Source organism: Thermomyces dupontii, assembly GCF_041956625.1.
Source record: "Thermomyces dupontii strain NRRL 2155 unplaced genomic scaffold VTN31scaffold_1, whole genome shotgun sequence".
Classification (NCBI taxonomy): domain Eukaryota; kingdom Fungi; phylum Ascomycota; class Eurotiomycetes; order Eurotiales; family Trichocomaceae; genus Thermomyces; species Thermomyces dupontii.
The window spans coordinates 2,372,063-2,395,657 of NW_027192307.1; the positions used below are offsets into that span (position 1 = coordinate 2,372,063).

Consider the following 23,595-nt stretch of genomic DNA (forward strand, 5'->3'; position numbering starts at 1 on the left):
GACCGCGGGATCGGCCAGGGAGGACGAGATATGCCCCATCGACATTTTGCGCGTCACGCGCACCGTCATGTGCACCACCACCTGACGCCCAGGCCCCCTGCGACAACCTCCCTGGAGTCTCCGTCCATTGTCCGTCGCGCCGACAGTGCCTCCAACTCAAGATGCACTCCCGGTGATAATTCGCCGCAGTGTGAAAAACCCGCCAGTTCCATGTCGACCACATTGCCGGTGGTCCTCGGGGTGCTGTAAGCGGCTCCGCACGCAACAGAGTGCCCCCCCGAGCAGCAAGACTAACTCGTCATGACGTAGAATCCCCGTTGTGTGCGCGGCCGTTGTTTTGTTCATTCTGCATCGACGCCATGTGAAGAGGTTGAAGTATGAAGATGCCAATGATAAGCACAAGTCGCTGGTATTTTGGCTGGAAGTCGTCCCGTCAGGCGGCAATCCCCCATGCGGCTTCTTCTCGACGTGTTTTGAAGAAAATCTTTGATGATTCTGTTTGATTATGATTACTAAGATGGTTACCTACGGATTTCCTAGTCGAGTAAAACATCTCTCTTGAAACCAATTCGGCTTTTGAACTAACACACAACAATCCGGGGTATCACACCAAACCAAAAACGCACTGCAAAACACTCCAAGTCTATATACCGATCACACCAAGTCTATACTGGTCATGATCATCATCAGTCATCGTCACAATGCGCCGCCGCTGCAGATTCGAAAGTCGGCGCAAACCGACTGCGCGCACGGATCTTGGGCCCGTACAAGTAGAAGGCGATTGGGATGGGCGCCATGACGCTGGCGACGCAGCCCAGGAGTGTACCTGCCCAATTGACACCTAGATCATTATACTGCTCACCTCGTTAGCGCGTGACTCAGGCCAACGAAAAAAGGGGAGGGCTGTGATCGTAGTGTACGTTCTATCTAATTTTTCGAGTCCATTGTTCTTCTGTACAGGTTGAAGTATGAAGATGCCAATGATAAGCACAAGTCGCTGGATTTTGGCATGGAAGTCGTCCCGTCAGGCGGGAATGATCCGGAGAAGGAGGGCCACCACAAACGCGGGGGATTGTCGCTGGATATCGGCAATAGCCCGTATCTGCTGCCGCCAGAGCTGCAGGATTCAAAGGAGTCCCTCCGCGAGATCAGCAGAGCAATGACCGCCGAAGATGACAAGTATCGGCCCGCAACCAGCCTGTCCAAGTACAACGACACCGCCTCGGTTCACTCGCACTCGAGATGGGTCCGAGATGACGCCTCCAGCTTCGCCCATTCACCGAGAACGGGCCCTGACGACCCGCATGACGGACTGATCCGGAATGCCTCGAGGATGTCTCGATCTTCTCCTCCGCCGCCCCGGTTGACCCCATCGCCCTCCCCCCATCCGCGCGAGGAACCCATCTCCAACATGGAGCAAGCCCACGTCAAGCAGCCCTTGAACGACTTCGATCTGGATCTCCCACCCTCGTCACCAGCTCCAAATCCCGCCCGCAGCAGTGCCAATCCGAGTGAGCGCAACAGCTCCCTTAAGGAATCCTCCCTGCCAGCGGTCCTGGAGCCTGGTCGTCATGCCGCTTCCAGCGATAACCGCCTCACCGGGAACTTTTCTCTTGATCCTGCTGAGAATGATCATTTTGCTCCGGGGCACGGCGGCCACACGAAAGATGTCGACCGCGCCACCGCCAAACAAACCAGTCACGAAACACCTCGACAGTCAACTCTGGATGAGTACGAATCTGGTGCACACGACCGCCAGTCGTCCTACACGTTCGATCAGACCATTCCGACCATTCGAGAGCCACCCATCGATGCACATTCCACTTCATCCCAGGCGCCGCGGATTTCGTTTCCGTCGAGCGATGGTGGCAGTGATTACGGAGACGGCCCGTCCACGTCTTCCCCCGTCAAAGTCTCGTCCGCTGCTGATGAGGCGGAGAAGGCGGCGGAGAAGGCCCAGTCTGACCAGGCTGGTACGGATAATCCCTCTGAATCGTCCAATCGCCTGTCTACCGCTCGTCCCATGTCGAAACGTGTATCGGTAGCCAATCGCCTGTCGAAATATCGTCTGACACAACATTTCGGTGCCTTGGATGACAGCTTCGATCCCAAACGGCTGACGGTGGGCCTTCGCCCTCTGCCACCGGAGGATCCGTCGGACAACCCGGAGCAACGGGCCAACAGGATCCGGTCGTTCTACAAGGAGTACTTTGATGACAACAAGAACGGCCCAGACGATTACTACTACGAAGACTTTGGGCCGGAGTTCTACGGCGATCCGCACGTGTATGACGTGGCGGGCGAGTATCTCCCGATGCCGCCCAAGCCATTCGCCCAAGGCCCGGGCCGTCGGGCCATGACTCCACCGCCGCGTCCGCCGCCGCGGAATATGGGCAGCAATTCCGCGATGGGACACCGTGATCCGGGGCCTCGCGCATTCTCGTCCGCATCCAACCGATTACCAGCCATGCCGAAAAAGCCGCCGGTGGCACCTCCGCCGCTTCACGAGCTCCCATCGCCGCACTTGATCAAGGACGACATGTCGATCATGCCCACCGACTACGCGCCCGGCAAGACCATCAAAGACCAGCGAGAGGGTCGACCGGACACTCCACGGGGTGGCCTTCGTCCATACACCCCGGCGGCTCCGGCGCATTCCCCTCTCGTCTCTGCGTTTGACGAACTTTCTGCCATTCCTAGCCCGTAAGTGAACCTGTTCCCCTTCGCCTTCTCACATCGTTTCGGCTAACTGATCGCAGTCACGCATTGCGGAAATCGGGAGCCTACTCGGCGCTTGACTTTGCGCCCCCGCAGCGATTCAAGAATCCTGACGCGGGGGCGGGCGATGCGGGCAGTGTCCGCAGCCATGGTAGTGGTATCTCGCCCGTCCATCTGCATAATATTCGGAAGGGCGCATACCGGGTCAGCCGTCTGCCGGCGGATACGGTTGGCACCATGGACGATCTCCAGTCGAGTCTGCGACCAAAATGGGACATGCGGGGGTCATAAGCAGAGCCCTGGCGGCTCCATGTTCCGTTCGGTTTCCTGGTTCGCTTCTGATGACACTGCATCTCAGAGCATGATCTGTCGGGTGCTTCTGGATCATGAATATTCTGTGTATAAGTATTCTATTTCTTGTTATTTTCTTCTTTTCTGACCTGACCTTGATCGACGTGGGTCTCGTTTTTTTTTTTTTTCCATGTTGAACAGCGTACATAGACTTCTCTTCGATTTGCATTCTTTTTTTTTTTTCTTTCTTTTTCGTCACACTTTGATTCTTTCGCTTTGGAAACACATTTCACTGTTGTTCTCAAAAACCCATCCTGTGAATAGGTTATATTCGACCATCTATATAATTTTGGTCAAGGATTGATCGATCCAAGGGTTGAATCCAAGTGTGCAACTGAGGGTTTCAGAAAGGCCAATTTAATCTGTCTTGTCTTGCTCGTATGAGTCGATTGTCTGATACAGAATATACCTCACTCGGTAAACACGCGCGCCTCAGATCGGTCTCACCCTTCTCTAGGTTCGACTGAGTTCTTCCACAAACCCTGCCTGGCAGCTCAAAAGCCGCAACCACAGAGAGCCACCAACAGAAGACGATCACGTGATTCAGCTGACCTGCAAATGCCAAACTAAGCCGCAGTGGGCTTAGCCAGCACCGCCATTCCTGTTTTCGGTGATGCGCTAGACCCAAATCGGCAATCGTGGATGCAAGGTTTCCAGCCAAGGCAGCCCAGACGCTCGTATTTGTTCACTAAGGAATTCTGGGAACTTCGAGCATCCCAGGAGGCCCTTTTCGCTCTGTTCGAGTTGCATTCCCCGTCGTCGTTCGGCCCATTGCGGTCCCTTTATTCTTTTTATTTTTTCTAAACTCTTCTTTTTTTTCTTTTGCGTCTCTCCCTTACCTTCATTCTCCCTCCTTGGGTTCTTGGAGAATCCCCTTTGCTTTATTCCTTCTTTGACACATGTCCTGGAACCGTCGCAGTTGCGGTTGAAGGTGCCCGCCCCTCGGAAAGTCCCTTCTTTGAAGGCTTGAGGTCCGCGTGGCTAGGAGCGACAATTGACAATGGCCTCAGAATCGGCACCGCGTAAGTTTCACTGCGCGTTCAGAGCAATGGTTCAATCGCGTTGCTGACCCAGTGGTTCCCCTTGCCTGTAGCTCCCGGCGGCGGTCGCCCAACCCCCGCGCCGCAACCCACGGATCAGGATCCTCCTCCTTCGTCGTCAAAGGACTCTCCGGCGCCGACGTCATCGCAAAGTCAGACAACGCCCCGGCCGACGCCGACGAACAACGACCCGACATCGTCGCAAGACGAGCCCAGGCCACCACCGCCTAGACCGACATCGTCGCAAGATGAGCCCGAACCATCGCCGAACCCGCCATCTTCGACATCATCATCGTCCAATTCCAATCCCACTCCATCTCCGACTCCTACTTCCGATTCCTCGTCATCGGATTCCACGTCCACGTCCTCTGATGACTCCACGACTGATTCACCCTCACCAACCACTTCTTCTGAATCCACGTCCGATGAGTCGCCGACTCAATCGACCATCACGATCACGTCTTCACGGACAACCGTCGTCATTACGAAGACGGGCACAGTCAGTGATCCCGTTAGCACCGGCTCGGAGACCAGCTCAGTGACGGGGACTGCAGTTCCCTCGTCAGCACCCTCGTTGCCCAGCTCAGACGACACCGGCGGCCTGTCTGCCGGGGGAACGATCGCGGTCGCGGTCGTCGTGCCGGTTGTCTCGGTCGCGGTTATCATCTGTCTGCTGCTGTGGTGGTGGGGCAAGCACAAGGCGAACAAACTGACGGAGGAGGAGCGACGGAAGGAGGTCGAGGAGTATGGGTACAACCCGAACCAGGATCCCACGCTACCGGCCGTTGGCATAGCGACCACTTCGTACGAAGACCGATACGATTCCCCCGATAACAGTTCGGGCTATCGGGGGTGGGGCACGACCTCGCATCCGCGGAAGCCATCCACCAATCTTTCCAGCGGCCCCGGCGGCAGTATCCCGCTCTCCGATACGGGCAGTAACTCGGGGTATCACCAACACACGCCGAGCGAGGGCACGGTGGGATACGCAGACGGATATGGCGAAGGACCTGGACGACCCGACTCGGGCGAGGTGGGCGTCATCGGCGCCGTGGGTGCACACGATCCAGGGATCCAACGAGGGCCATCGAATGCGTCGTCTGGGTACTCTCAAGGCGACCAGTCGGACCTCACCGACGACGGCCATCATTATTACTATGGGCAAGATCCGTACATCGATCCGTACGCGGATAGCGGCTATGACGGGCATCCTCCTGTCATCCGTGACGTGCAGGCTCGCCGCAATACGCGAATCGAGAGTCCGGGCGTGTTTCCTCCGCCTGCCAATTCCGGCATTGCGCAAAACTTCTAGATGGGCCGACGCTGCCATTCCTTCGTTGTTCTTCACTCTCGTCTATTTCTCACATCACCCTTCCTTTTCTCGATCACGGTGTATGCTCCGGGCGCTGTGTTGCCTGTGTACGTTCTATCTAATTTTTCGAGTCCATTGTTCTTCTGTACAGACGATTTTGGATTTCCTTCTTTTGTTTCACTTTGAGGATACCAGACTCCCACGTCACTGCACACGCCATTCCTTTTTTTTCTCTCTTTTTGTTATTTTATCTCTTGGACTGTTCGTCAGGATATTCCGGATTCGGCGTTCCGTCGGTTTTGATCCCCAGACCTGGGGTAAGACGATGTCGGGGAATCAATCAATTGATCGCTCGTTGCACTGTCGTCACTGCGCAGGAGCAACTGCTAGTGTAGGTAGCAGTGATTGTATGTATTTAATGTCAAACAGTGCTCTTGATATCTTTCCTCGAGTCTTTATCTATATCAGAGCTTTGATGATCTGCAGCGCACCTCCGGTTAGACGGCCATTCTGGGATTGGTCTGTTCCCTGATCCAGCTTTGGGGCAGCTACATCTGCATGAAGATCAACTCGGCAGCGTGCCGAAACTGCAGACGTGTTGGGAAAATGACTGATCTCTCGCAGTCTTTCTTCGCAGTTTGCAAGAACTGGTGAAGACTGAAGAGAACAACACGTCGAGACTCAAGAGGAACGTTCAAATGCAGCGATCACTTCTGGATCCCGACTAAACCATTTCCAGCGCTAGTCCCTGCCCGATGTGGATAGCTCTTTCCTCTTTCCGGCGTAGCACAAAACGTGCCTGCAACCGAAACGGCCATTGGCGCAATTTGGGGGAAGCTCTGCTGCACGCATAGGTTAGTTACTTTAAACTTAGATCGATCTTGCTTCTATCGCCAACCCATCAGCCGAAAAAGAAGGCCCTCCAACTCGGCAAAAAAAGAACGAAGCTGCGCGATGCGGTCAGTCCGGGTAGTGAAATGATCGGAGATGGCATTGCCACGTTTCGTCTCCCCATATTAACCTAAGATTTGACTCTTTTTGTGCGCGCTTAACAGGGAAGGAAGGCCCCGCGGTTTTTTCCCCTTCCCCTCTCAGTCTGTACCTTCCCTCTTCTCCTTTTCTGACCCCCCCCTCCCCCTGCTCTTTCTCTTTTCTCTCTGTGTCGTACGTATCGCGCTCCTTCCCTTGCCAGGTCTCGATTTCTCTGTCGTTGATTCGTCGAAAGAGCGGCTTATTCAGCAGCTCCGGAACGGGAAATTTGAATCCAGTGCTCTCTCGGACTTGTTCCTCGTCTCCGGCTGCCCTCAAACGAGTACTGTGCTTTGGGACTTGCTTCCTCAAGGCATATCGGATAGCGTCGCCTAGCTCTGCCGATTCTTCCCGCCCTAAAAGACGTCGCGCTTCGAAAAGGCGGCAAGCCGCGCGCTGTACGAAACCGTGGACGGAAGAAGGCGCATGATGGATACAGCTTCGTTGGCGTTCAATATCTGAAAGATAGTAGCTTTCTGCTCGGTGGATACTCGTGCGCGGCACCTCTCATCAAATTCACCCTTCCCAGCCGGGCCTGTCGAAGGTCGGATTATTTGTTGTGCATCATCGGCCCGTGCTTGTTCGCATTGTTCCACCTGTCGATGAGGTTGCCCGTCTCCTTCTGATCGACGATTACATATATACACTCCCACGCACTCCGTGATCGGACTGTGTTGCTTGCTCCGTCTCTGGAGATCCCATCTTCTTCAAGATGTATGTCCTTCCATGCCATTGCCGCAATGCATGCAGCTCTATCCTAGTCCATTCCGCCCAAGATCTCTTGCCTTTCGCTGGATGAGCACCGTATCCAGGTCGTAGTGCAGCGGCTGACTCCACGTCTCCTCCCGCAGGAAGTTTGGTAAACAAATCCAGCGACGGCAGCTCGATCTGCCCGAGTACGCTGCCAGCTTTATCAACTACAAAGCACTCAAGAAAGTGTGTCCAATAATACTCGTTGATGGGGGGAGCGTGCTGCAAAAGTAGAGCAGGCGCTAACTTTTCTCTCTTTTGGTTTTATAGCTCATCAAGCAATTGAGTGCGACACCGACCATCACCGCCCAGGGTGCGCTCGATAGCGCACAGACAGGAACCCTTGATCCGCAGGCGGCGCTGCGGGCGAATAAGGAGGTTTTCTTTTTCCGATTGGTACGTAGCGTTTTGGGTAGTTGGGGATCGTAGGGAACATGCTGATTGGTACCCTTTGTTCTAGGAACGAGAGATTGAAAAGGTCAACGTGTTCTACCTGCAAAAGGAGTCCGAGGTGCGTTCATTGATGTCCACTGTGCTGCCATTATTGACTGACGGGTTTAGTTCTCATTACGATTGAAAACTCTCCTTGACAAGAAACGGGTTGTGCAGTCGCGCCGAACGGCCAACTCCAAGGCCCCGGCAAATCTTGTATCGCTACTCGAAGGGTATCAATCATTTGACAGCGACTTGAACAAACTGCAGGTGAGATTGCATCCCTTCCAGGAGATGATTGTCGACTCACCTATCGTTGTGAAGCAATTTGTGGAGATCAATGAAACGGCCGTGTCGAAGATCCTAAAAAAGGTGCGTTCATTTTTTGTTTTTTTTTTTTTTTTTTTTTTTTTTTTCCGTACAATATTCTGTGGCTAACGGTCATAGTGGGACAAAACTTCCAAGGTACGTTTTTGGCTTGGGGTTCATGGCCCGAGCTGCTAACCCGGTCAGTCCCGCATGAGAGAGCTGTATCTCCATAGGGCGGTGGAAGTCCAACCCTGCTTCAATCGAGAAGTTCTTCGAGATCTGTCCGATAGGGCGACCACAGCCCGATTAGAACTCGAGGCCTGGGCCGAAGGCGAGAACATCCAGTTCGACGCCGCGCGTCCAGCTGATCGCACAAGTCACGTGGGCAGTGAGGAAGAAGAGTCGGATCTGCAGGTGCTGCAGATCGCCGCCGGTGGAAATCTGCAGGCGCTGCGCGAGTGGCTTGGCCGGTTGAGCTCGTCGCCGGACGCAAGTGACCGGATTACGCGTTTGTTCCTCACGGCCACCAACGAGTTCACGGACGAAATTTTGGGGATTCTGCTGGAGAGTGGCTTGGTCGACATCCATGCCGAAGACGACATCAACGGACGCAACTGTCTCCATGAAGCGGCGATTTCGGGACAGACATTCGTCTTTAAAACTGGCCTGTCCAGCGGTGTGGATGTCTCGCGCTCTGACGTGTACGGCCGCATCCCGCTTCACTATGCCTGTATGCATGGCCGGGTCGACATGGCACGCGACCTGATCGCCGCAGGGCCGCAGACCGTTAATCTCTTGGATCACGATAATTTTACTCCGCTGATCCATAGTATTGTGCGAAACCAGCTGGCGTGTGCCGAGCTTCTGCTGCAAAGCAAGGCACGGATTGATCCTGCGTCTGATTCTGACCACATTCCTCTCAATTTGGCCTGCCAGCATGGATCGGTCCCCATTGCCAAGATGCTTCTTGAAAGAGGAGCTTCGCTGTTGCCTGATGCTGAGGGACTCTTTCCGCAGCATCTGGTTGCGCGGTCGGGGAAGTCTCCAGAGCTTTTGCTGCTGCTCAAGCAGCACGGCGCAGACTTGGATCAGAAGGACAAGCTTTATGGATGGACACCGCTGTTTCATGCCGCCAGCGAGGGCTGCGTCAGCGGCCTGAGGACGCTGCTGGAGCTAGGCGTTGATCCATCCGTCGTGGATGAGAAGAACCTGCCGGCCATGTATTATGCGGCATGGGAAGGGCATTTAGAGTGTATGGTTCTGTTGTGGTCGAAGCGGCCCGATCAGAGTCTTCCTCAGCGGTCAATTGGAGTGCTCACTGGACTACAACAAGGAGCATTGCCGGCATCAGGAGAAGCGGACATGAACGCTCTGGAAAGAGATCCTGCGGACGGCATCCCGGACCTGGAGCTGCCGCCCCCAATCATTCCCCTGCGCCGGTATGGCCACAACTTCCTGGACACCAAGGCGTTTGTCCAGATCATTTTTGATCTTTCGGGCCCCGGCCCGATCGTGTTCAATCAGACGGGTCGGTACCCGGCGGCTCGTATGACCATGTCATCCAAACTGTCGGATGCGTTGCCTCGGACGATCATGCTGCCGATCCAAGAGGATACGCGGATGGTCTCGTTTCAGATTGATCATCTGGATACGTTTGCCATTGACTTTGAGATCTTCCCGACCTTTGGCTCCAAGGTCATTGCGAAGACGGTGGCCCTTCCGTACCACTTCATGGGGGAGAATTCGAGCGCGGGCTCGCGCTGCTTGCCGCTGCTGGACCCTCGACTGCGGTCTATTGGTTACATCCGCTTCCACTATCAAGTGATCAAGCCGTACCACGGCGATCCGCTTGAGATTACGCATTTTGCGACGTACTGGAAAGCAACGAGCGCGTTCGATACGGAGCACAACGGTTTGGTGACCGGCTCAAGTCTCTCTGGGGATTATTGTCAGCTCTTTGTCCAGTTGAGCAAGGATGGCTATCCGGTGCTGTATCCACGGTACGCGGTCGATCACGAGGGCATCGACATTCCCGTTTGCTCGTTGACGTACGAGCAATTCGCCAGTCTGGGCCGACGGCGCGGTGTCGACCAGCGCGCTGTATTGGGGTGGCTGCACGACAAGACCCCGAACGACATCCCGGAGATCCACCGGCAGCTTGCGACGTCGTTTTTGGCATTGAAGGATGTCCTCGAGCATCTGCCTTTGGGGGTCCATGTAAACCTGACCATCTTGTATCCGTCGATTACAGAAGAGGCGCAACTGGGCCTGCACGCGCTCGCAGATATCAACACCTTTGCGGACGCAATTCTCACCGTGGTGTTTGACCACGCGCGCGCGTCGCGAGAACGGAATCCGGACTTTATGCGGTCCATCGTGTTTACCTCGTACAATGCCAATATCTGCACGGCGTTGAACTGGAAGCAGCCAAACTGTAAGTTTAGTTCCCTTCATGTCTGGGAATCTGCGCTGAGATTTGCTAGATCCCGTGCTGTTGTGCAATGACCTGGGCAAGATCAGCGACTTTACGGGGGAAGAGGCGGCGCATCCGGCAATTCTGTCCAGTGGGCGGTCGTCAATGTCCATCAAGGAAGCAGCGCGAATAGCGCAGAGCAACAACTTGATGGGGTTGATCTGTCGATCAAGTTTACTGGTATGTTTCTTTTCTCAATGGTATTCTGAACAACGAATCTGACCGATGCAAAGAACATCATGCCCGCGCTGATCGAAACGATCAAAGAACAAGGCCTGGTCCTCGTCGCGGACACGTCGGATGAAGTGGCGCGACCAGCAACCACCCTGGCGTCGTCTCAGAGGCCTCTCAACGTGTCGACGGAATGGGCGTTCAAGATGCCGGAGGGTGCCAATGGGGTGATGAAGGCGAACGGGGTGTTGAGATTCAACGAGACGATTGACATGTAAAAAACAAAAAGAAGATAAAGAGGAATATCCGCGGTTTTAATATTGGGGGACGGGGGACGGTGTTTGGCGTCGAGAGGGTTGGCTGGTGTGAGAGTAGGATTGATTGAGTTTTCTCTATTGGGGTACTCCGTACATAGAGGATTAACTAATGAAGTCTAGAGTACAATAACATCAGAAATACAGCCTGTCTAAAAGAAACATTTCTATCAATGAGCGGGGTCTGGTCGATCGGAATCGTGGATTTTTTTTTTCTTTATGAACGTTGTCTCTTCCCGATATCCCACCCCCAACGTCTCAAGGTCTTGACCACCTTGGGTGTGATGGCCGCCGTCAGAGGGACTCGAATAAAGATGAAGCTCTTGTGGATTGCGTATGCGAGAGCGAGTTGTGTCCATATACCTAACCTAGTCAATTCTCAAAATTCCCCCAACCCCTATATATAGAGAGAGAGAGAGAGAGAGACACTTACTTGCTCCCTCACCCTCATTCGCCTTCGTCGCCTCCAAAACCCCATGATGATCATCATCGAACCGAGCAGCAAGACCACCCGCTTCACCACCCTCAACCCCTCCTTCCCCGTGACTTTCCTGTGTTGCGCCAAACGGAAACAACCGTTTCAATAACCCCTTGACGGTATCCACCACGACACGCTCTGCATGCCCGATGCGCTCGACGCCCAGGACGCGCACTGCCGCGAAACAGAAGGGGAAGTCGAGCGCTGACAGCGCGAGGTAGACGCCGAGCGCGGACCAGCCGTATTCGCGGGAGAGGGTCTTGAGGCGTGCGGAGAGGGAGGTGGGTTGCTGCGATTGCTGGTTTGAGGAGAAGTATCTTCGCCAGGACAGTGATGATTGTGATGATGATCGGGTATTAGAGCGTAGTGTCGGTGGTCGGAGTTGTGAGCTGGTCCATCGTTGCTGTCGGAGTTGGTGGAGTGGTGCGCTTGGGTTTGCTGTTTGGAGCTGGTGTGGTGATGTTCTTGTTGTTGTTGTTGTCCATTGCGAGGGCCGTAGAGACCCCGCGGCGAAGCGGTTCGAGAGTCGGAGTCGCGCGAGTGATGTCATTCTCAAAAGCATTGTTTGGAAATGCTGTTCGAAAAAAAAAGGTAATCAAGGCTGACGGTTCTTTTAAACACAAGTTAGTACCGTAGGGCTGAGGCTGCAGATTCATTTGATAATAAAAAGCGCCATGACGTTCCGGATTTCCCGCGGTTGCTTGTTTGGCTTGTTTGTATTGTTTGATTGGTTCGTTGAGTTCCTGTTCTTGGCATGGATTTGGAGAGGTTTTGAGGATTTTGGTCTGGATAATCCGTTGATGCATCTCTAACCATCATTTGCCCACAATGCCGCCAGGGTTACGGTTCCAGGTCGGCATGTTCACGGGCTTTTTCCGGGGACGATTGCCCGGGCAAGTTTTGTCGATAAGTCGAACGAAATTCCCCAGGACAACAACACCGACATCGACAGTCCGACACTTTGGCATCCGCTCGATCCAACCGCCCAAGCACACGCCCTATACGACGGGCAAGGACCTCCCCCAACTCGCCTCCTCCCCCTCCGCAGCCTATGAGCGGCGATTGAAAGCCAACACCCTCCCGCTGCGCACTGGAGCCATCGCCATCAAGCGCGGGATGACCGCCGTCTACGACCCGGAGACGGGCAAGCGCATCCCTTGCACGGTACTGCAGCTCGACCGCGTGCAGGTCATCTCGCACAAGACCATGGAGACGCATGGTTACTACGCCGTGCAAGTCGGTGCCGGCTGGCGGCGGCCCAACCGGCTGACGAAAGCTCTGCTGGGCCATTTCGCGAGACATGGCGTCCCGCCCAAGAGCGTGGTGCGCGAGTTCCGCGTCCGGGATGAGTCGGGCTTGTTGCCCGTGGGGACCGAGATCCATGCGGATTGGTTCCAGGTGGGCCAGTTTGTGGATGCACGGGCAAAGACCAAGGGAAAAGGGTTTGCGGGTGTGATGAAGAGGCATGGGATGGGTGGTCAGGATCGCAGTCATGGTGTGAGTTTGACGCATCGGTCGATCGGCTCCGTGGGTCCCAGCCAGGGTGGTGGCTCGCGTGTGTATCCTGGGAAGAGAATGGCGGGGAGAATGGGTGGTCAGCGCAATACGGTGCAGAATCTGCGGGTGTTGCAGGTTGATCGCGAGAATGGGATTGTTGTGGTGAATGGTATGCTTTTTCCTTTCGTTTTTCTATACCAAGTTTCTCGAGTCGATTCGGCTGACTTTTTTTTTTTTTCCTTTCTTTTGTAGGTGCCGTCAGTGGTCCAAAAGGGTGTATCGTACAGATTCAGGATGCCCTCAAGAAGCCTTGGCCGACTATTGCGACTTCTTCGAGTTCGACTACGAGTTCGAGTGATTCATGATTTTCAAAGTGTACAAGTGTATATTATACAATTCTAGCGTTTTGTTTCGGCTCAGACATCGTCCATGCAATGAGTAGAGATTACACCTGGAAAGGATCCTCTTCATCCGGCTGTAGGAGATGAACCACCGTCCCATCCTCCAACTCCAGACTCCATTCTTCTGTTTTAAACTAGTCCCTTTGTCAGTATCCGTTCCCACGATGAATGATAAAAAAAGGGTAGACTTACATAACTCAACCGATCCGGCCTCACACTCCGAAACCTCATCTTCGCCCTCCCCCGCGTCCCTTTGACCCAAAACGAAATATCAATCACCCCATGCAATTGATCCATCGTCCCACTGATCCAGGGGAATTTACTTGCAAAGTAAATCTCCGACCCCAGGATCTCCCTCGCCTGCGGGGATTTCCGCAATGCATACAGTGTGCTGCTCACCACGCTGCTCGACGACTTTTGGTAGTTGAAGATGGCGAGCGTGGCGAGGCCGACAACCACGCCGAAGAAAGGCAAGGTACGCATCCATTTCGTGCGCGTCTCGTGCGGATCGACGTTGGGGAGGGCGCGGTCGGGCCGCCGTGCGAGGAGCGGGCCGGAGTTGGGGGATGGGGCGGGGATGAGCGTGCGGCGGGGAAGGAGAATTGTGGTCGGTGATGGTGCGACTCGTCGGACGAGTCGCGGTGATTGTCGGGAGAGCATGGTGGTGGTGTTTGAAGGAGAATTGAAATGTTCGACTGACTGAACAGTATTTCTTGAAGCTGTTGTTTGATGTTAAATCTTCCAAGGATCGGCGTTTGAGATAATACGAGTTATTATGAGTTATCGAAGTTACATGTTACGACTCGTTACTATCATCGTCATCGGGCCGGGACCGTTGTGTCGTGTCCATGTGCTTTATCCGATTTGAGTTCATGATGCAGACAACGAAGCTCAAAGTCTCTGGCCAACACCGACAAAATGGCCGCCCGCCTGCGAAGGACATTCAAGTACCCCGATGAGGATCAGGACGGCCCTCGGGACGAACTCGATGAGCAAGGTCTATCATAACCGCACTTCCTAGTACTTGAGCGACCAGAAGACGGGTCACGAGCTAACAACACCCAGAACAAGAACGTCTCATCGAGAACCTCCGCAAGGAAAACAACCGCCAGAATGCATTCTACCACGTATGACCCATTCCAACCTACTCCTTTGCTTGCCCACACTGATCACCAGGGTCCTTAGACCGTCTTCACCATCGTCCCCCTCGCAGCCGCCGTCGCTTACTTCCCCTCCCTATTCTCGGGATCGTCCATCGCCGACCAAATAGCCATCCTACTCTGCATGGCGTCGCTGGGCATGAGTGCATACCTGATGCGATTTTTTCACGCCTTTCCCTCCGACGACCGCAAGCAGCAGCAGCAACACCATCAGCCGCTGCAGCCGGGACCGAATTATCATGCTTCCGCCGTTCCGGTCGTGCTTCGAGTAGATACGGCGCTGAGTGCGGCTCTGGCGGGTTGGGGTCTGCTGGGATGGTTCTGGGATGCTAACCAGCAGTTTGCGCTGTATTTCGTTCCTGGATGTGAGCTACCTCCCCTGCGGATTCGATGTTGGTGTGAAGTCGCTGATTGTGGATCCTAGTTGTTTTCCTTGTCATCCTGGCAGTGAGGAGGTTGTTGCTGGAGGTCGACGTGGGACAGCTCGAGCGATTGAAATATCCATACAAGGGTGCTTAGTTGGTCCACTTCAAAGTACTGGATGAGAGATCCTGATGACCTTGCCATTGGGCATAAAACGATTGCCTAAGTAGTTGGTTGAAACTTGAATGAAGGCTTGCTCCCACAGCAGTTGCACGTGAATTACAAGAATTAGGTTGAATATCTAATTGCCTAGTAAGGTTTAGTTTGATTCGAGCCCTAATTGATTACATAAGCTATTCTCCGGCAGTCCGGCTTCGGGCCGGCCATGGATCAAAGAAGTTTTGACGATGGATCGAGCCGATTTTTCCGAGTCTGTAGATCCAACACGGCTCAGGATTTGATCATGAATTGTACCCTGCATGATGTCGTTGAGCCTGTCATCGTGATATTCGCCGAATGACCTATCAGATCTCAACCACAGCCATGCTGTCTTCTCTGTGCGGACCGTGCCTGGCCCGCGCCATGCGGCCGCGGCTGATCACGAAACCCCCGGTCTGGACACGACGACGGCTTTCACACGCGCCGCTCGCTACGACTTCGTCTTCGTCTCGACGCGTCTCGCTTGTCCCCGCACGAACAAGACAATTGATACCATGGCGGGCGGCATCCTCAACCACCGCGACATCGGCCGCGCCAGCACAGTACACGCCGCCGCAGAAGGGCCTTCTGGCTACACTCCCTTCGTCATGGGTGCCGTACGCCGAATTGATCCGTCTGGATAAGCCCACCGGCACATACTATCTCTTCTTCCCTTGTCTGTTCTCAACCTTGATGGCTGCGCCGCTTGCCACCCCGATGGTGGCCCCCACGACAGTGTTGGGCACCTCGGCCCTGTTTTTCACGGGAGCGTTGATCATGCGCGGTGCGGGTTGTACCATTAACGACCTCTGGGATCGCAATCTGGACCCGCGCGTCGAACGCACCCGGTTCAGGCCCATTGCCCGGGGCGCAATTACTCCGCAAAAGGCATTGGTGTTTACAGGGTTTCAATTGTTGGCGGGCCTGGGTGTGCTCGTGCAGTTCCCTACGGAATGCCTGTTTTGGGGCATTCCGAGCCTGCTTTTCGTGTCGACGTATCCCCTTGCGAAGCGATTTACGGATTACCCGCAGGTGGTCCTCGGGCTGACGTTCTCCTGGGGCGCGATGATGGGCTTCCCTGCGCTAGGCATCGATGTTCTCGGTCGTCTAGAGGTCCTGGCGACGATTTCGGCGTTGTATACTAGTTGCATTTCGTGGACGGTCATGTATGATATGATCTATGCACATATGGATATCAAGGATGATGTGGCCGCCGGGATCAGGTCGATCGCCGTGCGTCATGAGCACAACACCAAGGCGGTGCTGTCCGGGCTGGCGGCCGTGCAGGTAGCGCTCCTCACCGCGGCTGGCGTCGCGGCCGGTGCCGGTCCCATCTTCTTTGCGGGCAGCTGCGGCAGCGCGCTCCTCTCGCTCGGCATCATGATTTGGAGAGTGCGACTGAAGGACGTCAAGAACTGTTGGTGGTGGTTCAAGAACGGCTGCTGGATCACTGGCGGAGGCATCTCGCTTGGCTTGCTGGGCGATTACCTCGCGCAGTACTTTGGATGGTATGACCGCGAGGAGTCCCGGGATGAGACTTCTGCCGTATCCTTCGCATGACCTGTACCATTTTTTTTTTCATTCTACCCTTCCTGTACATATAGCCCGAGATAACTCTCGATTGCTTTGACAATGTCGCGCCAATCCATCATGGCACCATCGCCAACATCCCCGCAAGCCAACTCCTTCGAAATGGGATCGAGGATGGTAATCCACGGATTCTTCTTACCCGGCGCACTCCGCCCCCACTCATCCCGCAGCGTCTGCAAATGCAGCGCGGTGACCGGATGGCGCCACATCGCGGTGTTCATTGCCGGCGCGGCAAACACCATCGGCCTCCGTTCCTTGATCCCCGCATCCACCAACCCCGTCGTATCCCACGCCCTGAGTACCGACAGCAGCAGATTATCTGCAAATCCATTTGCCCATTTCGCCAACGTATCCGCCGAGCAGGGAACCACGGCCAGGACATGCGCCCATTTCCGCAGCTCGATGTGCAGGATGGGTGCGCCGCGCGTCCAGCCCGGTTCGGCCCACTCGTCGCGGTCGCGGTAGACGGCGTCGACGCCCGGAATGTCGGTTAGGGTTTCGACGGCGGGTTGCTCGGCGCTCTGACCGCGGAGGAATTGTGCGGCGGATTCGGTTAGGATGATCCGGATGGAGACCTTGGGATGGTGCCGGCCGAGCGCGGCGGCGATGTTGGGCAGTTTGATGGTCGCGACGGAGCCGCTGGCGGCGAGGAGGATGTGGTGTTTGCCGTCATTGCGGTGCTGTTCGGCGGTGAAGGAGGCCATTGCGAGTTGGACCTCGGAGTTGGGAGGCTTCGGAGATGACTACTCGGAGGATCGACATTTGTAATCACTGAGCTGTACCGAGTCCTCATACCAAACAGAAACATCACTTGTTTGGGCGCTCCGGCGACTGATTGGCTAACACATCACCGCTAATCCGTAAAAAGTAAGAACGTGGTAAGTATTGTACCAAGTTTGATCTTCAGGTCCGCGGATGTCGTCAACTCGAAGAGTTAACTTTTGACAGTTGACTTCACCAGACGCATTCACCATGTTTTCGAGAACTCTCTTCTCTGTAAAGACCAGTCCAAAAACTTGCTGTATTCCGCAAGCTGACTCTCGGAACAGACGACATCCCGCGCCGCCGCGCGCTCCGCAGTACCCCGATTCACCACGAGCAGCATCTTCGCCGCACCCCGAATACTCTCCCCTCTCCAAGCACGCCTCCTCTCCGATGAGACGCGCGCCGCGATCGACAAGGCCATTGCTTCGGCCCCAGTCGTTCTCTTCATGAAGGGCACCCCCGAGACCCCCCAGTGCGGCTTCTCCCGCGCCACCATCCAGATCCTGGGACTGCAGGGCGTGGATCCGAAGAAGTTTACTGCGTTCAATGTGCTGGAGGATCCGGAGTTGCGGCAGGGTTAGTCCTTTTGCTGGCTTTTGTTCTTGGTTTGGGCCTATGAACGGAGCTGACTCGTTTGTAGGAATCAAGGAATACTCCGACTGGCCGACCATCCCTCAGCTCTACGTCGATAAGGAGTTTATCGGCGGCTGCGATATCCTCATGTCGATGCACCAGAGCGGGGAGTTGGCCAAGTTGCTTGAGGAGAAAGGCGTTCTGGTTCCTGCGGAAGAGCAGTAGTAGATCTGCAGGCATGTTATATATAAACTGAGGATGTGTACGAATAGGAAATATATAATCATGCGCCATGCATTGCATCGTGCAATATGCATCCACATAATCATGAAAACCCGATCCCGACCCCAACGCCGTCGCTCAAAGATAACATGTCAGATATGTACTCCGTACCGAGTAGTCATCATCCTAACAACCCTCCCAAAACAACCCGGCTAACCCCCGCCATTTCATTCTTAGCACCGTTCCGGCACGCTTCATCAAACTCCCTGACGATGCCGGAAATGATCACCTTGCGCAGCTTGGCATCGGTCTTAATAAAGAGCTCTCCCATGGTCGACGAGCAAATCAACGGGCTTGACACCAACGCAGTAAAGCGGTTATAGCAATCGATCAGTACATCGCACAGCGTCAAAAATGTTTCGAAATAATCCGGCTCAAACGGCAGCGACGGCGTCATGAGATACGTGTACTCCTCTCCCGGCAGCAGTTCCAAGCCCTCGGTGTTTCCCGCCGACGATGTCGTCGACGCCGCGGCGGATCCTGCTGCAAGGTTTCCCGTCATGGCCTTAACGTCGGCCGAGTCACCAAGGTGCAGTGGATTCCCCATCTCGTTGGCCGAGCTAGTTCGTCGTGTCTTGGTGCCAGACTGCGTGGCGCGACGGAACATCTGCGGCAGGCGCGCGCGGACGTTTGACTGGGGCCCGTCCGGGTTATGCGTCTGTTGGAAGGCTTCGAACTCGGACAGCAGCGCATTGAGGGCCCGCAGGAACTCAAGCGGCGTGGTGCTCACGTCGAGGATCGGCGGTAATGACAGGCCGAAGAGGAGATAGTGAATGGCGCGGCGGCCGAGCTTCCTCGACTCGAAGTAGGGCAGGCGCTGTAGATCGGCGCGCGAGAAGTGGACCGTGTTGTACCAATGTACTTTGCCTTCATGTCTAATTCCATTCTCAGTACTCCATACGCAGAGAAAGATCGACAATCATCAAACACGGGTCATCCTCACGTTTTGCGGAGATACTCCAGCGTCGCAATCCGCTTGGCGGCCGTGTCCTGGATATGATGGTAAATGGCCGAGGCACTCTGGGGGCCAGCATGCGGAGTCGCAATGGGCCCAACCGCCATCGCAGGCATCGTCCCCATGAGGTATGCGTTGGTATCCGGCGTCAACACCGCGGAGGTTTTGAACGGCACCGAGGAGGGATATGTATCCCGGCGAGCCGGCGCCGGGATAGGACCCCCTGGCATGACGCCGACCATGGCGGAGAGTGGATCGACCGCTGTTTTGTCTTTTTTGTGCTTGAGCGGGTCTGCGACGCTGCATAAGCTCCGAGACTGGGGGCGTACGCAGAAACCTTAACCCGAGATCGCGATCATGGTGGAGGTTGGGGCTGGCCCGAAGGACCGAGAACCGCTGAGCCATGGTGCTGACTCATCCTCTTCCGCCATTGGCCAGTTGACTAAACAACGAGGAAGAACTCCATATCGGAGGTGGATATCAAAAATTGGAACAAGGGAGAAAGACCCATGAATTGTACCCTGCATGATGTCGTTGAGCCTGTCATCGTGATATTCGCCGAATGACCTATCAGATCTCAACCACAGCCATGCTGTCTTCTCTGTGCGGACCGTGCCTGGCCCGCGCCATGCGGCCGCGGCTGATCACGAAACCCCCGGTCTGGACACGACGACGGCTTTCACACGCGCCGCTCGCTACGACTTCGTCTTCGTCTCGACGCGTCTCGCTTGTCCCCGCACGAACAAGACAATTGATACCATGGCGGGCGGCATCCTCAACCACCGCGACATCGGCCGCGCCAGCACAGTACACGCCGCCGCAGAAGGGCCTTCTGGCTACACTCCCTTCGTCATGGGTGCCGTACGCCGAATTGATCCGCCAAGGCGTTTGTCCAGATCATTTTTGATCTTTCGGGCCCCGGCCCGATCGTGTTCAATCAGACGGGTCGGTACCCGGCGGCTCGTATGACCATGTCATCCAAACTGTCGGATGCGTTGCCTCGGACGATCATGCTGCCGATCCAAGAGGATACGCGGATGGTCTCGTTTCAGATTGATCATCTGGATACGTTTGCCATTGACTTTGAGATCTTCCCGACCTTTGGCTCCAAGGTCATTGCGAAGACGGTGGCCCTTCCGTACCACTTCATGGGGGAGAATTCGAGCGCGGGCTCGCGCTGCTTGCCGCTGCTGGACCCTCGACTGCGGTCTATTGGTTACATCCGCTTCCACTATCAAGTGATCAAGCCGTACCACGGCGATCCGCTTGAGATTACGCATTTTGCGACGTACTGGAAAGCAACGAGCGCGTTCGATACGGAGCACAACGGTTTGGTGACCGGCTCAAGTCTCTCTGGGGATTATTGTCAGCTCTTTGTCCAGTTGAGCAAGGATGGCTATCCGGTGCTGTATCCACGGTACGCGGTCGATCACGAGGGCATCGACATTCCCGTTTGCTCGTTGACGTACGAGCAATTCGCCAGTCTGGGCCGACGGCGCGGTGTCGACCAGCGCGCTGTATTGGGGTGGCTGCACGACAAGACCCCGAACGACATCCCGGAGATCCACCGGCAGCTTGCGACGTCGTTTTTGGCATTGAAGGATGTCCTCGAGCATCTGCCTTTGGGGGTCCATGTAAACCTGACCATCTTGTATCCGTCGATTACAGAAGAGGCGCAACTGGGCCTGCACGCGCTCGCAGATATCAACACCTTTGCGGACGCAATTCTCACCGTGGTGTTTGACCACGCGCGCGCGTCGCGAGAACGGAATCCGGACTTTATGCGGTCCATCGTGTTTACCTCGTACAATGCCAATATCTGCACGGCGTTGAACTGGAAGCAGCCAAACTGTAAGTTTAGTTCCCTTCATGTCTGGGAATCTGCGCTGAGATTTGCTAGATCCCGTGCTGTTGTGCAATGACCTGGGCAAGATCAGCGACTTTACGGGGGAAGAGGCGGCGCATCCGGCAATTCTGTCCAGTGGGCGGTCGTCAATGTCCATCAAGGAAGCAGCGCGAATAGCGCAGAGCAACAACTTGATGGGGTTGATCTGTCGATCAAGTTTACTGGTATGTTTCTTTTCTCAATGGTATTCTGAACAACGAATCTGACCGATGCAAAGAACATCATGCCCGCGCTGATCGAAACGATCAAAGAACAAGGCCTGGTCCTCGTCGCGGACACGTCGGATGAAGTGGCGCGACCAGCAACCACCCTGGCGTCGTCTCAGAGGCCTCTCAACGTGTCGACGGAATGGGCGTTCAAGATGCCGGAGGGTGCCAATGGGGTGATGAAGGCGAACGGGGTGTTGAGATTCAACGAGACGATTGACATGTAAAAAACAAAAAGAAGATAAAGAGGAATATCCGCGGTTTGCCGAAACTGCAGACGTGTTGGGAAAATGACTGATCTCTCGCAGTCTTTCTTCGCAGTTTGCAAGAACTGGTGAAGACTGAAGAGAACAACACGTCGAGACTCAAGAGGAACGTTCAAATGCAGCGATCACTTCTGGATCCCGACTAAACCATTTCCAGCGCTAGTCCCTGCCCGATGTGGATAGCTCTTTCCTCTTTCCGGCGTAGCACAAAACGTGCCTGCAACCGAAACGGCCATTGGCGCAATTTGGGGGAAGCTCTGCTGCACGCATAGGTTAGTTACTTTAAACTTAGATCGATCTTGCTTCTATCGCCAACCCATCAGCCGAAAAAGAAGGCCCTCCAACTCGGCAAAAAAAGAACGAAGCTGCGCGATGCGGTCAGTCCGGGTAGTCTTTCCCTTGTTCCTTTTTTTGATAACTAGTTATCCACCTCCATATTTTAGCCTTGATATGACCATGGTACAGATCATCCTTCTCCAAGGTCCAAATATGAGACTGGGCGGAACTTCTTGTGCTTGTACGGAGAGTACAGTACGGAGTAGTTTGTTCCTGACTGCCTCGTTTTAAACCTACTACTCGAATGGACTGCAGTTGCTGTAGATATACAGTCCGTTCCCATCCAAAACCTTTCACAAAGCCTCGTAACCATCCTGGACCCCAGTCCGACGAATACGACCTCAATGCACGGTGTGTCCAGGGCTTTGGGAGTGACTGGGGACGGATTGATCAAAGTTCGATTGGTGGATCTTGGGCTTCTGTTCCAGAACAGCATGGCGGTGATCCTTGCTGCGATGGTATGTAGGTCACTGCAACGGTAACCTGCTGCATGAGCTCAAGCCTCAAGGTTGGAGGCAATTGTGCAGTCCGAGGCTCCGAGCCATGTGTTGCCTCCAAAATCTGGCAGCAAGGCAGCAAGGCATCAAGGGGATGCTGATGTAAGCGTATCCTCGGCCGAATGCATCATTCAGTCACGTGACAGGGGAACGAACGGTGAACCGGATAAATTTTGCAGGTAGCACAATTTCTTGGCCTCTGATTGGAAGCACCACCCGGTTCCACCCGGGTTGCTCACCGAACCGAGTTCCGATGGGTTTTTTTTTTTTTTTTTTCAATTGCCTTCCGAACCGAACTTGACATCAGAATATACCTCCACACTTTTGTGTTTATCCATCCGTACCTATTTCGAATTTGATTCTGGCGCTGATCACGACCGTTGATTCCCATCTACGACACGATCATTCTCCCGCGCCTGGTTCCTACCAAGGGAGTCTCAGTCCGATCCCTTTCTCCGCCGATAAAGGCTTGGGAGTCTCTCGTTCGGTGGTGTCGGGCCCGTTTTCCTGGGAAACATGAAAGTCTTCGCCGCGGACTGCACATTCAACTACTCGTGGGAAGAAGTGTCGACAGCCAACTGGCGAAAATACTGCCCATGGAACAGCAAGTCTACACACGTTAAGGCAGTAGACACATTATCGCGGAGGGTCGATCCATCGACGGGAATTGTACGTGTCATTGCCCAATTAGCAAGGACTTTCGGATGGAAGACTGACAGCAGCAGCTACGAACCGAACGCCTTATCACATGCAAGCAAGCCGTCCCACGATGGGTGACTTCCCTTTTCGGCAGCGATGAGTACTCCTACGTCTACGAAGTCTCCTATATCGACCCCGTGCAGAAGAAGGTCACCATGTGCTCGACAAACCTGACGTGGTCCAACGTGCTCAACGTGCGTGAGACGGTCGTTTACCGCCCGTCGCGGCAGTGCCCAGCCACCAAGACGGACTTCCAACAGGAGGCCTATTTCACCGCGCTGTGCAGCGGCTGGCAAAAGATCAAGAACAAGGTCGAGGAGGCCAGCGTGGAGCGATTCCGCGAGAATGCCAAGCGCGGCCGAGAGGGCTTCGAGATGGTCCTGGAGATGAGCAGGCGCGTTTTTGGCGAACAGCGAGAACGAGAGGCGCAGAAGATCGAGTCGTCATGACAGGACGACAACGTTCCCAGAGCATTCTTATTGTTCCGTTATTACTAACTTAGCGAGGCGTCTTGTGATTTCGAG

General features: G+C 54.8%; 12 protein-coding genes across 12 annotated transcripts; 8 read left to right on the forward strand and 4 right to left on the reverse strand.

Moving 5' to 3' along the window:
* Positions 1-30: 30 nt before the first annotated feature.
* On the forward strand, positions 31-3,009 carry VTN31DRAFT_890 (uncharacterized protein; the record flags this gene model as incomplete). The annotated part of the gene is made up of 4 exons (XM_069408444.1): positions 31-245; positions 310-369; positions 961-2,703; positions 2,760-3,009. The coding sequence occupies 4 exons, from the start codon at positions 31-33 to the stop codon at positions 3,007-3,009; spliced, it is 2,268 nt and encodes a 755-aa protein (XP_069263746.1).
* Positions 3,010-4,069: 1,060 nt separating this feature from the next.
* Positions 4,070-5,421, forward strand: VTN31DRAFT_891 (uncharacterized protein; the record flags this gene model as incomplete). Its single annotated transcript, XM_069408445.1, has 2 exons — positions 4,070-4,091; positions 4,163-5,421. The coding sequence occupies 2 exons, from the start codon at positions 4,070-4,072 to the stop codon at positions 5,419-5,421; spliced, it is 1,281 nt and encodes a 426-aa protein (XP_069263747.1).
* Positions 5,422-6,375: 954 nt separating this feature from the next.
* VTN31DRAFT_892 (uncharacterized protein) lies at positions 6,376-10,863 on the forward strand (the record flags this gene model as incomplete). The annotated part of the gene is made up of 9 exons (XM_069408446.1): positions 6,376-6,380; positions 7,302-7,386; positions 7,471-7,596; positions 7,661-7,711; positions 7,762-8,004; positions 8,080-8,097; positions 8,146-10,375; positions 10,425-10,594; positions 10,648-10,863. The coding sequence occupies 9 exons, from the start codon at positions 6,376-6,378 to the stop codon at positions 10,861-10,863; spliced, it is 3,144 nt and encodes a 1,047-aa protein (XP_069263748.1).
* Positions 10,864-11,116: 253 nt separating this feature from the next.
* VTN31DRAFT_893 (uncharacterized protein) lies at positions 11,117-11,939 on the reverse strand (the record flags this gene model as incomplete). Its single annotated transcript, XM_069408447.1, has 2 exons — positions 11,117-11,262; positions 11,333-11,939. The coding sequence occupies 2 exons, from the start codon at positions 11,937-11,939 to the stop codon at positions 11,117-11,119; spliced, it is 753 nt and encodes a 250-aa protein (XP_069263749.1).
* A 266-nt stretch (positions 11,940-12,205) lies between these two features.
* VTN31DRAFT_894 (mitochondrial 54S ribosomal protein uL3m) lies at positions 12,206-13,239 on the forward strand (the record flags this gene model as incomplete). The annotated part of the gene is made up of 2 exons (XM_069408448.1): positions 12,206-13,043; positions 13,127-13,239. 2 exons carry the CDS (start codon positions 12,206-12,208, stop codon positions 13,237-13,239), a joined length of 951 nt encoding a protein of 316 aa, XP_069263750.1.
* Positions 13,240-13,319: 80 nt separating this feature from the next.
* Positions 13,320-13,935, reverse strand: VTN31DRAFT_895 (uncharacterized protein; the record flags this gene model as incomplete). The annotated part of the gene is made up of 2 exons (XM_069408449.1): positions 13,320-13,409; positions 13,468-13,935. 2 exons carry the CDS (start codon positions 13,933-13,935, stop codon positions 13,320-13,322), a joined length of 558 nt encoding a protein of 185 aa, XP_069263751.1.
* Positions 13,936-14,193: 258 nt separating this feature from the next.
* Positions 14,194-14,954, forward strand: VTN31DRAFT_896 (uncharacterized protein; the record flags this gene model as incomplete). The annotated part of the gene is made up of 4 exons (XM_069408450.1): positions 14,194-14,272; positions 14,341-14,402; positions 14,461-14,800; positions 14,860-14,954. The coding sequence occupies 4 exons, from the start codon at positions 14,194-14,196 to the stop codon at positions 14,952-14,954; spliced, it is 576 nt and encodes a 191-aa protein (XP_069263752.1).
* A 360-nt stretch (positions 14,955-15,314) lies between these two features.
* On the forward strand, positions 15,315-16,556 carry VTN31DRAFT_897 (uncharacterized protein; the record flags this gene model as incomplete). The annotated part of the gene is made up of 1 exon (XM_069408451.1): positions 15,315-16,556. The coding sequence occupies one exon, from the start codon at positions 15,315-15,317 to the stop codon at positions 16,554-16,556; it is 1,242 nt and encodes a 413-aa protein (XP_069263753.1).
* Positions 16,557-16,579: 23 nt separating this feature from the next.
* VTN31DRAFT_898 (uncharacterized protein) lies at positions 16,580-17,290 on the reverse strand (the record flags this gene model as incomplete). Its single annotated transcript, XM_069408452.1, has 1 exon — positions 16,580-17,290. The coding sequence occupies one exon, from the start codon at positions 17,288-17,290 to the stop codon at positions 16,580-16,582; it is 711 nt and encodes a 236-aa protein (XP_069263754.1).
* A 268-nt stretch (positions 17,291-17,558) lies between these two features.
* VTN31DRAFT_899 (uncharacterized protein) lies at positions 17,559-18,149 on the forward strand (the record flags this gene model as incomplete). The annotated part of the gene is made up of 3 exons (XM_069408453.1): positions 17,559-17,582; positions 17,636-17,927; positions 17,992-18,149. The coding sequence occupies 3 exons, from the start codon at positions 17,559-17,561 to the stop codon at positions 18,147-18,149; spliced, it is 474 nt and encodes a 157-aa protein (XP_069263755.1).
* Positions 18,150-18,327: 178 nt separating this feature from the next.
* VTN31DRAFT_900 (uncharacterized protein) lies at positions 18,328-19,403 on the reverse strand (the record flags this gene model as incomplete). The annotated part of the gene is made up of 2 exons (XM_069408456.1): positions 18,328-19,081; positions 19,150-19,403. 2 exons carry the CDS (start codon positions 19,401-19,403, stop codon positions 18,328-18,330), a joined length of 1,008 nt encoding a protein of 335 aa, XP_069263756.1.
* Positions 19,404-22,888: 3,485 nt separating this feature from the next.
* VTN31DRAFT_901 (uncharacterized protein) lies at positions 22,889-23,520 on the forward strand (the record flags this gene model as incomplete). Its single annotated transcript, XM_069408457.1, has 2 exons — positions 22,889-23,041; positions 23,098-23,520. 2 exons carry the CDS (start codon positions 22,889-22,891, stop codon positions 23,518-23,520), a joined length of 576 nt encoding a protein of 191 aa, XP_069263757.1.
* Between the last annotated feature and the right edge of the window lie 75 nt (positions 23,521-23,595).